The sequence below is a fragment of the Parasteatoda tepidariorum genome, chromosome 5 (assembly GCF_043381705.1).
Source record: "Parasteatoda tepidariorum isolate YZ-2023 chromosome 5, CAS_Ptep_4.0, whole genome shotgun sequence".
Classification (NCBI taxonomy): Eukaryota; Metazoa; Arthropoda; class Arachnida; order Araneae; family Theridiidae; genus Parasteatoda; species Parasteatoda tepidariorum.
The window spans coordinates 32,210,171-32,228,017 of NC_092208.1; the positions used below are offsets into that span (position 1 = coordinate 32,210,171).

Consider the following 17,847-nt stretch of genomic DNA (forward strand, 5'->3'; position numbering starts at 1 on the left):
TTGCAGGGCTTCCTTTTTCCTCTCAGTGTGTTTTTCACTCCTCTGTCTCAACTTCAATGATACGGCAACTTCAAGATAAATAAATTTTAGATTACTTCCCAGCCTCAGACATCAGACCAGTTAGTATGAATTCTGTAATCCTGGTTCTTTTCAACTTAGAAAAACATTACTGAAACTGTTGTTATTTTCTCATGAGTAAAGAGTAGTTATATTAGTTAAACAGGTTATATTTTTAACCCCTTATATTTCATTCCCTTTGTCTAAAATATTACAACACTTTTAATGAATTTAAAGTAGTTTTACCAAGCAATAAACGTTACAGTGACCAAAATTTTTAATAAAATATTTAAATTTGTTTAGCTACCAGTCATATATTCAGTTAATTGTTATATAGCTTTTATGAATTTCGAAACTATCATACTTACCTGGCACTGGGGATGCCTTGATCATCAAGGAGGCTCCCCCGAGCAGAGACCTCTCATTGCACTGCGAGGGGTTGACGTTCGCCACATTCACAAATTGTGATTGCTTGGGGTGCATAATTTTTGGTAGTTGGGACTGCGTTCGCGCTGTCCCTATTAATATAAAGAGGAGGATAAGAATAATTTCGGTACTAGTGGGTTCCAACTGATAACCCACAAAATAAACTACTATATTAGTTGTCATTTTTTTTGCAAACAATTTTCGTAAAAAATCTATAAGGGTTTAAAATACTTTTCTCGTTAATAAAAGTCTCATTTCTTCGTTTCTGTGAAATTTATCATACCAATGGTGCAAAAAAGATTATTTCTCAGGTTTTGCATTCCCGAAAAATATTTATTCAAATACAAAAATAATCATGTATGTTGCTCTTTTTTATTTAATTTTTTTGTATTTTGTGAATATAATTTAGCATGAGTGTATCAGAAATTCTCCGATTTAACTTTTTGAAACCACTCATTTTGGACGAAAATATTTACACCGAGTTAATTGCCCGAATTTTTTAATATGCAATTAAATATTTTTACAAATCTACTTCTAATTNCTAGCGGCTGCGCTGAAACGAACGAAAGCCCACTCCTCCTTCTCATCTGCTCCTGCTCAGTGACGTCACAATGTGACGTTAGAGATAGATGCGCGCGTGGAACTCTGGGAGATGATTGTGCAGTTTGTTTACATTTTGCTAACAGGTTTGTTTACATTTTGCTAACAGGTTTGTTTACGTTTTTTTTTCAAAGCTTCTAATTATATGAAATGTCTTTAAATGATGAAAAACGGTCCTTTTCAGGACCATCAAAAAATAAATTTTTTTGTTGCGTTTGTGACAAATCTTTTTCTTCGAAATTTAATTTAAAGAGGCATATGAAAAATGTTCACGATCAGGAAGTAGAAGAGCCTTCATTAAATGGACAAAAGAAATTTCTTTGCAAAGTTTGTAATAAATCTTTCGCATCCAAATTTAATTTGATGAGACACGCAGCCAGTGTGCATGGACATCCATCAACAGAAACAGAAAATTCCTGTAGCTTGGAAAACAAACCAACATCATCAGAAATCGAAGTGCAATCAACAGAAATTGTTAATTCCAGTACCTTGGATATCATACACCTAACATCAACTTCATCAGAAGTCGAAAAACCTTTTGTGTGCACATTTTCTGGTTGCATTTCCAAATTTCAGCATGAAAGGAGCCTTAAAAGCCACGAAAGAGAGAAACATGGTCTTATAAATTATAAATTTGAAAGGATATGTCCTTTGTGCAGTGAAAGATCTGTAAATGTAGAACAGCATTTTATTGACTTTCATGACATTCACATTGCAGTTTCAGAAAATTATTTTGATTCTTTTTCGAGCTTTGAAGTCTGGAAATTAGAAATGGAAAAAAATACAAAATCTTTTTTTCGAAAATATAGAAGTGATGAGAGAAATGTTAATGGTACTGTTACAGTTTATTACAAGTGCCACAGATCCGGGAGCTTCGTCTCCAAAGGTTTGGGGAAGAGACATTTGAAAATAAGTGGCAGTAATAAAATTAATGGATTTTGCCCAGCTAAAATCAAAGTTCATAAACAAAATGATGACAAATGTAAAGTCATATTTACAGAAACTCATGTGGGACATGCTTGTGACTTAGGTCACATGCACATGTCGAAGCAAGAGAGATTTGCATTAGCAAATAAAATAGCTTCAAACATCCCTTTTGATGCTATTCTTGATTGTATCAGAACTAGTGTGAGTGATAAAGGATTGGAACGAATACATTTACTGACCAAAAAAGACCTTCATAATATAAAGAAGTCTTTCCATCTATCATCTGCTGTAATGAAGCATGAAAATGATTTTGTTAGTGTGAATTTGTGGGTGAAAGAGCAACTAAGCTCTGAAAATTCTTGTGTGCTATTTTTTAAAACACAAGGTGAAACTTCTGTGGAACACCCTTTCCTTTCCATGGAAGATTTCACATTAATCATTATGACAGAAGCTCAGATAGAGCTGCTGAATAAGTTTGGAACAGATTGTGTGTGCCTTGATGGCACACATGGGTTAAATGCCTATGGTTTTGAGTTAATAACTCTTTTAGTAATAGATGACTTACGACAAGGGTTTCCGTGTGCTTTTATGGTGTCTAGTAGATGTGACCAGCTTGTGCTAGAAATTTTCTTCGATGAAATTAAAAAGAAGACTGGTGAAATAAAGTGCAATGTCTTCATGTCAGATATGGCGGATGCATTTTATAATGCATGGTCCTCCATCATGCCATTGCCAGAGAAGCGTCTGTTTTGCGCATGGCACGTTGATCATGCATGGAGGAAGAATTTGAAGCGCATTGTGTCTTCAGAAAAGAAACTTGCAACATACAAGCTCTTGAAGTGTCTGTTGTATGAACAGGATGAGGATGCATTTCTGGTTCTTATGAATGCTACTTTAGAGAAGTTATTAGAGGATCCTGATACAGTGGACTTTGGCCAATATTTTTCAAAATATTATACTGAAAATGTAGAATGTTGGGCTTATTGTAAGCGGTTACACTCAGGTATAAACACTAACATGCACCTAGAAAGGATGCATCGTACTCTTAAATATACATATTTGCATGGCAAAAATGTTAAGAGGCTGGATAAAGCGATTAATGGCATTATGCTTTTTCTCCGTGACAGACTCTATGATAGGTTAATCATAATTCATAAAGGGAAATTGACCAGAAAACTGGTAGACTTAAGAAATCGCCACAAAAAGAGTTACAACTGTAACTTCATCTGTGTCAAATCTCCAGATTCAGTAAATGAATACCTTGTTACATCATCCGATGGCAAGGATATGTATGTCATTTCAAAAAATAAAGAAAATTGCCTATGCCACTTAAAGTGTAATGAATGCAATGAATGTATTCATTCTTATGTATGTTCATGTGTTGATTCAGCTATTAGGTGGAATATGTGTAAGCACATACATTTCCTTTGTATGAATAAGGATGAGAAGCATAATGCAGAAAATTTAGATATACCTAAACTTGATGCTTTCTTAAGTAATAATTTAGTAATGAATGATGATAATGAACAAGATGTTTTAGTCAATGAATTATGCCAGCAAAAGGAGGTTGAAGTCAGCAGTTTAGAAAAAACTAAAACTGATCTAAAAAATCGATTTTTTAATTTAATTGATAATTTAAAAACACAAGAACAGTGTAATTTAATTCAGAAAGGGTACTTGTCATTGCTTGCAACATCAAATGCAATAGTTAATATTGATAAATCAGCCACGTTTCCCTTAATGGAATGTAATCCACCCAACAAAAATATAGTTCCTCAACGAAAATTTGTGGCCAAAAAGAAAAAGAGGCTTTCCTCAGATAACATAAAGATGACTTTCACACAAAAAGATGCAGATAATTTAACTTTACCTTTAATCCTTAATTTTAAAAACAGTAAAGAAAGTTAAATTGCTTACAATTTTAAAACCATTTATAAGCAAAAATTTTTAAAATATATGTGGCTTTTCCCAAAACTGTTACTTAGTGGACTTTCATAAATTAATAATTTAAATTGGGAAAAAATTTCTTTAAATTATGATAATTTAAATTTTGCTCCAAACTTTTATTTAGAAGCTAATTATTATACCCTACAAGTACAGTCTTTATTTTTGTCTCCTGGGTTCTCATTCATGAGGGATAGCAGCTATATTAGAGGAAAATGCAACTTTTATTTTAATGAGTAGCAATTTTGTTTCGAATTCTTAATTGTAATAGATAGATCAAATAAATATTTGCTATGATGTTCGACATGGAAATTTCCCAACACTATTACAATGCCTAAATTTTGAAATGTACATTTAAAAAATCTCATCAATTTCATTTTTATTACTCTCTTGAAATTTTACTAATGTTACTTTTGTGTATAAAAATTAATCTTTTATTTATTTTCTATTTAAAATGAAAAATTAAGTACTTAAGGAAATTAGAAGTTTTTCTTCTAGCAATCACTTGTCTGATGTATATCAGAAGAAAATTCCTTATATAAATTAAATTTATTTATCAAAAATAAAGGCATAGTTGATGAATAATTGTTCTTATTTTTATTGTATTTTCACATTGTTTTTTCTCTGAAATGTTATTACAAAAATTTAAATTTTTTGTATAATAATAAAATATAAGCTTTCCCTAGCAAATCATAATTTTTTTTTTTAATTTTTGGTTAATTTGATTTTGTGTCTAATGCTTAGTCTCACTGAGAATTCACATTGTATTTTCATATTATTTTTTATTGTATTTTCACATTGTTTTATCTGTAAAATGTTACCTGAAAACTTGAGTTAGTTTGTTATGTATTAATAAAATATGAGTTTTCCATGAAACATCATATATATATATGTGAGCTTTTTTTTAAATTTATGATTAATTAGATCTTGTGTCTTATACTTAGTCTCACTAAGAATTCATTGTTTTTTATCATATTTTCCCATTGTTTTATCTATAAGTTATGACTGCAAAGCTCTAGTTACTTTTTTGTATATTAATAAAATTTGAGTTTTCCATGGTATATCATTTTTTTTTATTTAGTTATCTTTTTGTTGATTATTGTTTTCACAATACAATACAAGAACATATGAACAAAGTGTGTCTTCACTTACGCTATGCCTATAAATTGAGCATTACTATGTAGTTTAAAATTAATATCAAAATTTTACAAACTTAAACATTTCATTTATTTAGTCCGAGAGAGAAATTGCTTTTTACTCAATTTTTTATTTGGGTAACTTTTGACTACTTGGTGTTATTCGTTTGGTTCCATCTTCATCCCATACTAGTATTTTATATATTTATCTGGAATACTAAAAGTTCACAAGACGATAGCTTAATAATTGCACGAAATGCTAAACACCAAAGAATTAAGTGCTGTTCATATTGAGATTTAGCATTTCAATAATTTATAAATAATATGATACTGTATGATATAAGTTTAATATCCTTGATTTTAAAAAAAACATTTTCTATAATTTGTTTTTTAAATTAATATCATTAATATATTAAATTAATTGGGTTTGTTTTGATAGTATCAAAAAGGCAGATTTTTAATAATATTGAAATAATGAAGGTTCAGATCTATAAGTAGAAAAATATAATTAAATTTCTCACAAACAATCTTAATCCTAAATAAGTCGAAAGTCATTAACTCTTTGCAAAATGTTTGCACATTTTATTTAAAAAATAAATTGATATTCTAAATATTATAGTTTCCAATGTCTTCATAAAAATGTTGTTGGTAAAGAAAAAATAGCAAAAACATTCATTAATAAATATTTATTGAGAGAATTTGTTTCATAAGCATTTTTGATTAACATGTTTTTACACATAAAATAGAAATTATCACAGTATCGATATTTGGCACCCATTCTTAAAATTTCAGTGGTTCAGCCTCAAAGTTTCAGGTTATTATGATTTTACTTACTCGAAAAAACCTACCTTCATAATTGCATTTTACATGGGTTCCACTCTTCAATTTCTAGGACTGAAATCAGTCTTGAATTATGTCCTCTAATTAATATTTGATTCCGCATTTTTTAATGTTCATTTTGTTTAATAATTTTAAAAAATATTACTTTTTATAACATCGTTATTTTCATAATTATTGAAAAATGCTAAAGTAATGTCTCACTACAATGAAAAAACAGAATGGACTGTACTTAAACTTTTTGTAAATAAAATTTGTTTTGCTTAACCTGAATTTACTCCTTTAAAATGCTAAGCATAGTCAAATTATGGCCATTTTTAAAAATATATATCCATATCTTGAACAATAAATGGAAACAAAAAATTGTGGAAAAATAATCAAGTCATTGATATAATATGTGGACTATTCTCACAGTAGGTTAGCTATAAATTTCAGAAAAATTCTGTTTAACAACTCTAGACCATGTTCAAAAAATTCAGTCTTAAATTTTTTTTAAATAATTGCAACAATGAATTAATTATGAATAAATCTACTCTAGAAACTAAGTTTATAATAGAATTAAATACAAACTACATGCATTGCATTTTTATTACTTCTACATTCTGTTCTTTGAAATTTTCATGACTCTTTATAAAAAATATGTATTAACAGAAACTACAAATACTGTATGCAGGTATTTCTCCATAATTTGAGATACTAATTCATAAAGAAACTACTGCTATAACAAAATAAATATAAATACACAAATTTTTAGAATCATAATTTAATGAAATGTATAAGATAATTTATTAGAATAAGATAATTTATTCGAAAACTATCAGTAAAATATAATTAAATATATAAAATATTATTAATTTATTGTGATAATAATAAATATGAATAAAATTAAATTATTAATAATATTAAATTATAATAAATATTAATTTTAATAATATTAAATAAAATATTATTAATTTAAATGATATTCTTGAAAAATATATTAATAATCAAGCAATTTAATGCTGCTAGGCTTACAAAAAAACACACACACAGGTTTAGAAAACGTATTTGTTTTCAACAATTTTTTAAGTTCATTTTAAATACTTCTCTTAAATTTAAAAGGAAAGAATTGCGCATGTCCTTACATACGCTAAAAGTCAACATAAATGACGTCAGTGTTACTGAATTTAGCGCATGCGCAAACTATAAGTCAAGATGAGAAAATGAGAAGCTGATGTGGACTCCCGTTCGTTTCAGCGCAGCCGCTAGTAAATAATTTCGGTGATAGTGGTTTCCAATTGGCAACCCACAGAATAAATTACTATATTAGTTGTCATTTTTTTTGCAAACAATTTGCGTAAAAAATCTATAAGTGTTTAAAATACTTTTCTCGTTAATAAAAGTCTCATTTCTTCGTTTCTGTGAAATTTATCATACCAATGGTGCAAAAAAGATTATTTCTCAGGTTTTGCATCCAGGAAAATATTTATTCAAATACAAAAATAATCATGTATGTTGCTCATTTTTATTTAATTTTTTTGTATTTTGTGAATATAATTTAGCATGAGTGTATCAGAAATTCTCCGATTTAACTTTTTGAAACCACTAATTTTGGACGAAAATATTTACACCGAGTATATTGCGCGAATTTTTTAATATGCAATTAAATATTTTTAAAAATCTTCTTTTAATTTTCATTTGTAATTCAATACTTTTGTTTTGTACAGCTTGGCAAAAATCTGACAGTAATATTTAATGTTCCTTCAAGCATAAAAGAGTCCTACATAAAATTTTGATAAAGTTGCGGCCCGCCATTTGATTTGTGTTTTTAATTGTGGCCCCCGGCCTCCTGTAAGTTGCAAACCCCTGCTATAAGGAAGGAATATAGAGGGGAGCTCCCCTCTATATTCTTCGCCTATACTAGTATTAAAATTATTTTAATTTCAGCAACATAACTTAAGATTTATGAAATTTTCGAAGATTGGATATAGTAATGAAAGGTAACGCCTACTTTCTGTCCAGAGCTTGAAACGATCAGAATTACATTTTTCTACAGAACAAAATTCAAAAGGTAAGAATTGTCATTTTAAAAACTGCGACATGTTCCATTTCTTGTAACTTCCAATTAAAAATATATTATAGAGAATCTATCAATCATAAGGATGGCAGCACCGTCAGTCGGTGATCACATTTTCTTTTGCTTGTAGTCTTTTCAGTAAATTTACTCCGATTATTCTTTGACGTAGTTTTTATGCTGTTGAAGACTTTAAGATATAAAATTTTTGGAATTTTCGGTACATCACATTGAGCAAGGTTTATCATTATCATTCCGTTACAGAAAGTAGGCGTTACTTCGAACCTGTAATTACGTTCAACAAAATGTGTAGTACGATTTTATTAAGTCTTTTGTTAGCGCATGTATCCCTTTTCGGGAACATCTTTTCTTATAAGATAAAATAAGGTACCTTACTTTATTCTTAGCATTAAGGCCTTTATTTCGCAAAATTAAAACAGTTCAGGCCCTTATAAATTAAATAAGCAGTGAAATATGAAGTTGACTGCTAGGTTGCCAGACACATGCAGTCACTGTGTTGATTGATAGTTCTGCTATTGGTATGATTAACGGAGGTCCTATAAAGTTATATTTTTTAATAATATCATTCTTACAATAAGTCACCAGAAATCTCGAATATTTGCTATAGCCTACATCACGGAATCTTTTCATAAAGATTAACGGAAAATTAAATAGTAAAACTTGAAAAGTAAGGAAAATTACTCCCACTTTTTAAAATAGTCACCATAAGATATATCTCATTTTCTTAATTTTGCTACTATTTTTTAAGGACCGTAAGAACCCTGCTCAGAAAAACAAAAACGCCATCGAAGTTTGGCGAATTACGGTACAGAAAAGTGAATGTAATAAATATCAAAACAGGTTTAATTGAAGTTGAAATGTTAAGGTGCTCCTATTTTCTAATGATCGACTTTCTATTCCTCTCCAGCAATGAAGCATTTCCTATCGTTTATTGCATTCGCAGTCTTCCATTGTGATTTGTCAGATTTCGATAGCCTTATTGTTTTTTCCTGGGTTAAATATAAATTTGTGACCCCTAAAGGGAATGATTTTTTTGTTTTCATATTTGCTAAGGATTCTAAAAATAAATATTTTGGGAGATCTTTACGAAACATTCTGAACTATTAAACGTTCACAAATTTTAAAGTTATGAAAACCAATTAAAATCATTTTCCTCAGTAAATGTTATCAAAATTTTTAAGTAAATAATATCTTTTTTTTGGGCAAAACCAACTGAAATCATGATTTAAACAAGGTCAATTTAAATCAAGCAACAATTCAGAGACAATCACTAAATAGCCTGATAGTCATGGAGTCCTTATTTGCAAATGAAATATAATGGTCTGGGGGAAATTACGTTTGACTTTTCTGCTTGTTCTTACGCAAACAGTCTTTATGGTCTAACCAAGCTGCGGTAGCTAAGGGATACAGCGTTTGCCTCCTAATGAGGTGACCCAGGTTCTCAACCAGCTGTGGCTATTTGGTACGAATTATGCTCCCGGTTCACACCGACCACAATGCTGATGTAAAATATTCTCAGTGTTAGACGGATCACCAGTTAGAATCCCCTGGCCTTCGGGCTAACAGTGAGAGACTTTCGTGGTTTTTGTCTCCTTGTAACGCAAACGAGGGTTAGCTCCATCAGAAAGTCCTCTGCTAGTTTTTTTTCTTTCTTCTTTTTTTTTTTATATAACCGTCGTTGAACAGCCGACCCACTTTTATGGGTTTACGACAACTAATGTACAACTCCGTAGCCTTGTAATTTTGAACGCAATCCGGAAGACAAGGGAACTCCTGGATCAAGTATTGGGAGAAATTTGCCTTCGTGGAGGATTTTTAGATGGAGCTAACCCGCATTTGCGTTACATGGAGAGGAAGACTACGATAGCCTCCCACGGTTAGTCTGACGGCAAGGGGACTCTAACTCATGATCCGTCTACCCTTGAGGATATTTCACGTCAGAACTGTGGTCGGTGCAAGCCGGATGAGGAATTCGTGTCGACTGGGATTCGAACCCGGTTCGCCTCATTGGAAGGTGGAAGCTCTATCCCCTGAGCCATCACTGCTCCCTCTGCTAGTTTGTACCAATATTTGATACAAGAGCTTCTTTGTCTTCTGGGTTGGGTTCAAAATCATAAGACTACGGAGTTGAACACAACGGCTACGGCTACAGAATTGGGTCAGCTGCTCAACGCCTGCTATAAAAAATCATCTCTTCATAACTCATTTTATTTGATTCAGCAAAAGACTATATTAAGTAAAAGTGCTGCCAGTTTTAAAATATTTAGTGACAAATTCCCGTAAAACACTAGCAATTTTCAAGAACTATAAGAATTTTTGAGAATTATTTTGTTTTAGAAATATGTTACAAGTATAGAATACAATGATCCCGAAAACACCTCCTACACATAGGCCATGTTTTTTGGATCGAATTAAAGAATTTTGACTGATTGTTCATTCATGTAACTGCGCGTCCACGAATGTTAATAAATCCGGTTGTAAATTCTACTTTTTGTTTGCCATGTTATTTCCTTAAGGATGCATGTTCGAGAGAAAAAATATTCAATGACTAAATTTTGTCCGAATCCGGGGTCCAAAAAATTTGTAAGTACCTATCTGGAAATAATATTAAAAATTAGTCTGATAAAAAAAAAAATCACCTTTGGAAAAAGTGTGGATTATCCCTATATTTCCCAAAGTTCTTAAATATAACGAAATTTCTTACGCTATTATAAATTTAAAAGCTGATGGACCAACGCTAAAACTGTCGATGCAACTTACTATGCTGACATATTATTTCTTAAGAAAAATGACGCTATTTTTTTCTTCTTTTTAATGGTGAAAAATACAATTAGAACAAGATTTGTTTTTTACTCGTATTGAATTTCACGTGATACTTAAACTGAATGCTTTTTTGTTCAAAATTATTTTTATTCGTTTAAAACTTAAAGCAACTCAACTGAACTATTTTAAATGAGGTGCGGTTATCAATTCCCAGAATTTGCTAAATAACTCCTGCTTGCTAATAGAACTCCTGCTTGCTAAATGAATTTGCTAATAGTTACGTATCCGCAATTCATGTAATACTTATAGGAATCACTAGCAGTAATACATTTCTGTACTCAGCCATATAAATTACAGAAGCTACTTCGGTAGTTGTTGGCGGGGGAAATAGTTGGTATATGTCCCCCTCAATATTTCACACCTCAATATTGAGGGGGACATATAAAGAAAATTTTATCGATTTAAATTTTTCGAAGTTAAAAACAAGAAAGAGATAAAAGTTATAAAATTTTTTTTTGCATATAGTTAAGGATGTTTAAGAATTTCTTTTCTTACATGTGAGCTTTAGAGAACTGTCATGACTTTTTCATTCAATTTCGTCCCCCTCAAAAATTGGGCTCCTGTAACGCTCATGTTTAAATTCCTCTTTTGGTTTAAGGATTAAAGAACAATACGAAGGAGAACTTCAGAAGCTGTTTCTGAAATTTTCATTGTGCATTACTTAGTAACATATAGAGTAGAGGTTACTTAATAACATATTAAAATGAAAAGAGCAATATTTTCAGCAGTTATTAGATCAGTTCTGGAAATTAATAGCGCACCCTTTATGTGTGTAGGTATTTAGTATGCATGTGCAGTGCGTAAAAAAGAGAAAAAAGGATAACTTTAAATAACTTGTGATCTAATGATCGGATTGTCACGTTATAGGACTCAATTTTCGAAGTGCGCCCTTAAATATGCTAATTAATGAGTAAAACCGGTATTTTAATAAGCTACGAAATCAGACACAAAAACGTACTTTCTCTGAATAAACACACCTTCCTTCGACGGATTTCGATTACTGACCCCAAAATATGGTAGATAGTATCAATCTGGGAAACATGGTTTCAACAGTTTAATCAGGAGAACAGTCCAAAGTTTGTTCCCCTTTAATGCTAATCTAAATTTTGAGCACTTCAAAATTTCTAGTTAACTTTTTAAGCTGATTAAAAGTTTTGCGCACAATTATAAAATACATTTATCCAAAGCTTTCCATACAAAAAATAACTTTTAGTATATATTTATCATTGTATTTAATTGTAGTGGGGGAAATATTTAAATTGTAGGGTGTACAATTTTTTACATTATTAAAAAAATTTTAATTTTACATGGCAAAATATAAAATTTGAATGTAATCGGTCGAATAGTTCCGAAGAGATTTAAATTTAAAAAAAAAACTTTTTAATTAAGGGGTCCAAATTTTGAACCGCTTTCGTGATCAATTGGTCGTTATTGGGACCATGTTTCCCAGATTGCGGCTATCTCCTATATTTTGAGGGTCAGACATATCCAGTTGAAAAAGCGATGTTTATTCAGAGAAAGTACGATTTTGGTTCTAATTTCGTTACTTAAAATATCGTTTGCTCTAATTAATTAGCAGATTTGAAGCTACCCCCTCGAACTGTTAAGTTTGAGTCCTAGAACGTGAGGATCCGATCATTAGATTAAAAATTATCCAGGGTTGTTCTTTTATTTTTTTGCCACAATATATTTTACTTTTATTCGCTATTAGGAAATTATTATTTTCTTCTTATAGACTTAAAAACAATATTTTATTTAAATAACTAAATGTTTGTCTAAAGTACGATGCTTAGCTTATATAAATAAAAAAATAAGAAACTTATTATTTATTTATGCAAGAAACTTATTAAGAATTTTATTTTTATGAATGATTTTTAAAATAATTCATGAAATATTTATATTTTCTTAATATTTATTAGTTATATTTTCTTTATACTAATTAGACAGTGCAAAAAAAAAATTTGAAACAAGCAATATATTTTTAATAAATTGGATTATTGTGTTATTGATCCACTTATTTTTCTTTTCAAAAGTACTTCGTGGAAAAAAATTAATTTTATTAATTGATACTTAATTTATTAATATTTTAATTTTGTAATTTATTTGATCTTTTATTGTTTGATAGAAACGATTTTGCCATGATTGAAGTCTCCAAGAAGGAAACACTTTCAAAAGAAACTAGGATAAATAAATTTAAAATTAATATTAGTTTTTTAATTACGGCGTATTGATCATTTAAATCAGTATGCATCATAAAACATATTTTCGTCATAAAGTTTTTTTTTTTAAATTTCCTTTTTTTTTCTATTGAACATTACAAATTTCATCATTTAATTTCAAAATCTTCTCATTGTATAAAAAGTTTGATGGACTTATAAAAATATTTATACTAGTAAGCAAAACAATAGTAGTCAAACAGTGTTATTAAATGCAATCGATAAAATGAGAAAATAATATTTTTTTTTACTTCCAGAAAATTTTATTCTTTATTCTATTAATATAATAGTTAATATATTTTATTTTTTATTTACTATTTTGCAACACCTTGTGTTTCAACCAATGTAGAATTATCGCTATTTGAGAGAAAGATTGTTTCGAAATCAACATATTTTGAAATAAATAAATAAATTGACTCTAAGAACAAATGCATAAAAAAGGAACGAAGTTTTTCAGATCGATTTTGTGAACCAAAAAATATCTCAATATGTTTCGAGAATGTAATGAACTTACTACTATTTTACTTGAAATCGTAGCTAGTTGTGGATTAGTCAAATCCAAATTTAAAGCCATCGAAATTATAGGGGCAATAGTTGCTCTTATATTTAATTTCGCCTGTTTAGATAACATTGCTTTGTCACTATTTCATCAGTATATGGGAATGGAAGATCTTAGAACTAGCATCGCTGATATGGCTGCGTGGGTTTTTATTTTACTAGCTTGGCACACATTGCATAGTAAAAGGAAAGACATAATACAGCTGATAAGTTGTTTAAACGCAATTATTATACCGAAAAACAACAATACAAATGCCAAAGAACGATGCAAAACAAAGTTAATGATATTCCTTATATTTATATATCCATGCTTATTTTTTACTTTGATGTGTGGAATATCAAACGATAAATTTAAAATTGAGTTTAATGATTTTTTTATGTATCATTTCAGTACGGACAACAAGAGTCTAGAAGTAACTATATTTTGGTTAAAGTCCACACTCCGGTGTTTGACCATGTTTTGCAATTTAACGATGTTGACTCTGTATTTGACAAACTGTCGTTATTTAACTATATCATTAAAAGATTTTCTTAAAGATTTAAAAATAGCTTTCGCAACTACATCATTTTTTTCGAAACAACATGAATTCACCAAAAGATATTTAAGAATACTTGAAACTTTAAATAAACTTCAAGCAACATTTTCAAGTAGTTCTTTCTTTCATACTTTGTCTTTTATATTCTTTATGTTCTCGGAACTTGGTATTATACTTATTGAATCACAAGCAAAGATGTTATCCACCAAAAATAATCCACTATTGGTGTTCGATATACTTTTTCACACTATTTTCTTTCTGACAGCTTTATTCTTTACCTATTATTTTGCCGGAGAAATACCAATACAAATAAGAAAGATCAAATACACGTATCAAACTGAATATGTCAAAGTTATAATGACATGTACTCAAGATTGTGAACGATTAAGAGACTTAAATTTTCAAAATTTGCTGAATTTGGCTGAAATAGAACTGTCAGGATTGAACATACTCATTTTTACGAAATCTAATTTTTTTGCAGTGATAGGAGCATTTGAACTCATATTAGTGAACATTGAAAAATAAAGAACTATAAAAATTTCATTAAACAATTTTTAACTTTAAAACCGAGTAAACAAATTGCCTAAAGATTATTTAATTTGTAAGAAGTCATTTTTTCATGATTTTATCAATATTCTTCAGATAAGGTTTCAGCACAAATGATTTATTGGTCAAGATCAGCATATAGACCAGCTCAGAATTTGATTTTATGAAGTGAGCTTTTCATTGAAATGAAAAATAAAAAGTTCAGTTCGTTGAGAATGGTTATCAGAGAAACGCATTTTTTAAAATTTTAAATGCGATTATTTTATTTTGCCTTCAAAATTCGATGGGAAAATATTAATACAAATTTTTATACAGGCATGTTTATCCTTTTCATAATTCATTAAATATATTGTTAGAACTTTTTGGTATTGCCTGGGTTGTGTCTCAGGTCAGTATGTTCACCAATGCTTACTAATCTTACGCTTGACCAATCGTTGCTCTGAGCTCTTAATTACCACTTCTAAAAGCCTTCTATCCAAACTGCATATCACACAAAATTGTGCAGTTCATTTAATTACTGGAACAGCTAAATCGACTACTATAGAATCAATGGAGCATCGGATCAATATTGAACCCCTATATCTGATCATCGTAATAAATTGACTCTGGTTCTCAGTGAAAAGTTGCCTAGAAGTAATAGTTAATGGAACAATTATAGAACTGCTGTGAAAAGAGTTGTCTCATTCTACTTCCTTTGACCATCTTGATTTTTTCCCCCCAGATTAAATCAGTAAAAAGGCTTGTGTCTATCAATTATTAATAAACAGTCCCTCACTCTTTTAGCTAACCATCTTAAATTTGCTGAGATAAATGTTGAGGTCATTCTCTATTGTAAGAGGTTTTTGTCTGAGATGGAGCTAAAATCATTTATTGCAAGGGACTAAAAACATCTAAACTTCTTTGCTTACCAGAAGAGGATTGTCTCCTGTTTTTATTAGGTAATTAAGCTGGTTTTAATGCTTTTCATACTAATGATTCGACAGAGTTTGCTGGTGATTTTTTTTCTTCCTTTAAATAAAAATTTGAAACACACGTACATCTTTTTAATTCATTTTTGACAAGGATTCTAAAAATAAGAACGATCATACGGAAAGCAGCCTATACACACAAATGTTTTGCATTTCACTTATTTTTCTGTAAAAGGAATGTATGAATATCTAGATTTGGTTGCTCAAATGATGTAAGGAAAAAAAAAAAATAATTTGATTAAATAAATGATAATTTTTAAAAAACTTTTTATACATATTATATCGAGCATTTTTAAGGGCAATCAAATCAATATGCAAGATCAATTTTCATAACTGTAATTTCCCTTTTCCATCTCATTTCATAAAAAAAAAAATCAATCCTAATGTCATTATTTTAACGGAAGTACACATGGTTGAGAAAGGCAAACTGAACAAAAATGAAAAAATTACCATTTTTGGCAATCAATAAATAGTTTGTGCGCTTAGTAGAATTATTATTTAAACAAATATTTTAGACTGATTTCATGTATTTTAAATGCTTTTCCATGATGCAATTAACACGTTGAATGCCAGGCTAATTTTACATGGCTTGTCCGTCTGGCCAAAACAATTTTCTTAGTATGTATTGCATTAATTTCTTCAAACCATTTTAGTAACAATAATATAAAAAATTACTCCAATTATGTGTTTCTAATAATCTTCACTGGTCATCCCCGTGGCACTACGAGCAAACTCAGTGCCAGTCACCCCCATGGCATTCAACGTGTTAAGAAGCAATCAAAAATAATTTCTCACGATGATGTAGTTGTCTCATGATTTATTTGTATAAGCAAATCGAATGACATTACTTGATGAGTCCAAACAGATATAATCGATGTGTAAAAATTCTTTTAACCTAAGCAATTTTAGCCGTGTTTCAAGATATTGACGTTTGTAATAAATTAACCATTTTTGTGGAAGTCACAGCTGAGTTTGATTTACAGAGCCTTAACTAATCATGGCATTTCACAAGACATTTTATTACAAAATGAGAATTTTTTTAATAACATCATTAAAACTGATTTAAAAAGTCGATGCACTAACATATATTTAAGTTTCCCAGATATATTACAATTAAATATTTGTCAAGAAAATAAGTGAAAATATGTGTCGACGCCTGCAATGAATTGGCTATTTTGCTGGAAACTGTAGCTGAGTTTGATTTACAGAGTTCAGATGCTCGTAATTCATTAATCAGTTTACAACACACTCAGTATTTTTTTAAAACAATATTAAAACTGATTTTGAAAGCCGATGCACAAAATTCATTTAACTTCGCAAATGTATCCCAAATAATAATGTTGAAAAAAAGTCTGATGAATTCACTTTTTTTGTTGGAAGTCGTAGTTGGTTGTATATTTAAATCCATTGACGTAATTGGAAAAATAAGCGCTACTTTATTTAATTTTTACATATATTTTACTGCTGTATCAATATTTCAACCGTACTTTCGAACAGACATTAGAATTAATTTTTCGGACTTCTTCGTATGGATTTTTCTTTTATTCGCTTGACATACATTGCATAGTGAAAGGAAAGATATTACTTACTTCTTTAGTTATTTAAAAAAAATTACTCAAACTAAAAATTTAAACAGTGTATTGAAGAATGAAAAACTAAATTTGTGGTTTTCATGGCCTTTGAATATTCTTGTGTCGATTTTATATCTTTGTATGTGCAATATCAGATAATAATTTGAAGATCCAATTTAGACCTTTTTTGAGTACGGTTTCCATATGAATAAAGACAGTTTAGAAAAAAGCTTTATTTTATTTCATGTTTTTCCAGGTATCGCTGCTTGACCAAGATTTGCAATTAAACAATGCTGATTTTACATCTGACATGCTGGCGCTGTACAACTTTTCCTTTATTGCATCTCTTTCATGATTTGAAAGTATCACTCGTAACTAAGTTGTACTTTTCACAAGATAATTAATTTAGAAAAAAAGATATTTGCAAATGCTTAACGGCTTACATATGCTTCAATCAACATTTTCAAAAAGTTCTTTCATGCTTAAATAACTCGAGAATTTTTAATTTCGTTTTATAAAAACTAATGTAATTAAGAATCAGAAGTTTTAGATTTTAAACATTCTTATATAAGTAAAATATAATGTTAACAATTATAATGAAACAAATCAATTTTAAATCAATCAGAAG

The 17,847-nt window shown here is 29.6% G+C and overlaps 1 protein-coding gene and 1 non-coding gene across 2 annotated transcripts; both read left to right on the plus strand.

Moving 5' to 3' along the window:
* The first annotated feature begins 417 nt into the window (after positions 1-417).
* LOC122270128 (U1 spliceosomal RNA) lies at positions 418-579 on the plus strand. Its single transcript, XR_006225618.1, has one exon. It is a non-coding gene; the product is annotated as a U1 spliceosomal RNA (small nuclear RNA).
* A 605-nt stretch (positions 580-1,184) lies between these two features.
* Positions 1,185-5,003, plus strand: LOC107447601 (uncharacterized). Its single transcript, XM_016062549.3, has one exon. The coding sequence runs from the start codon at positions 1,234-1,236 to the stop codon at positions 3,916-3,918; it is 2,685 nt and encodes an 894-aa protein (XP_015918035.3). The 5' UTR covers positions 1,185-1,233; the 3' UTR covers positions 3,919-5,003.
* Positions 5,004-17,847: the final 12,844 nt, after the last annotated feature.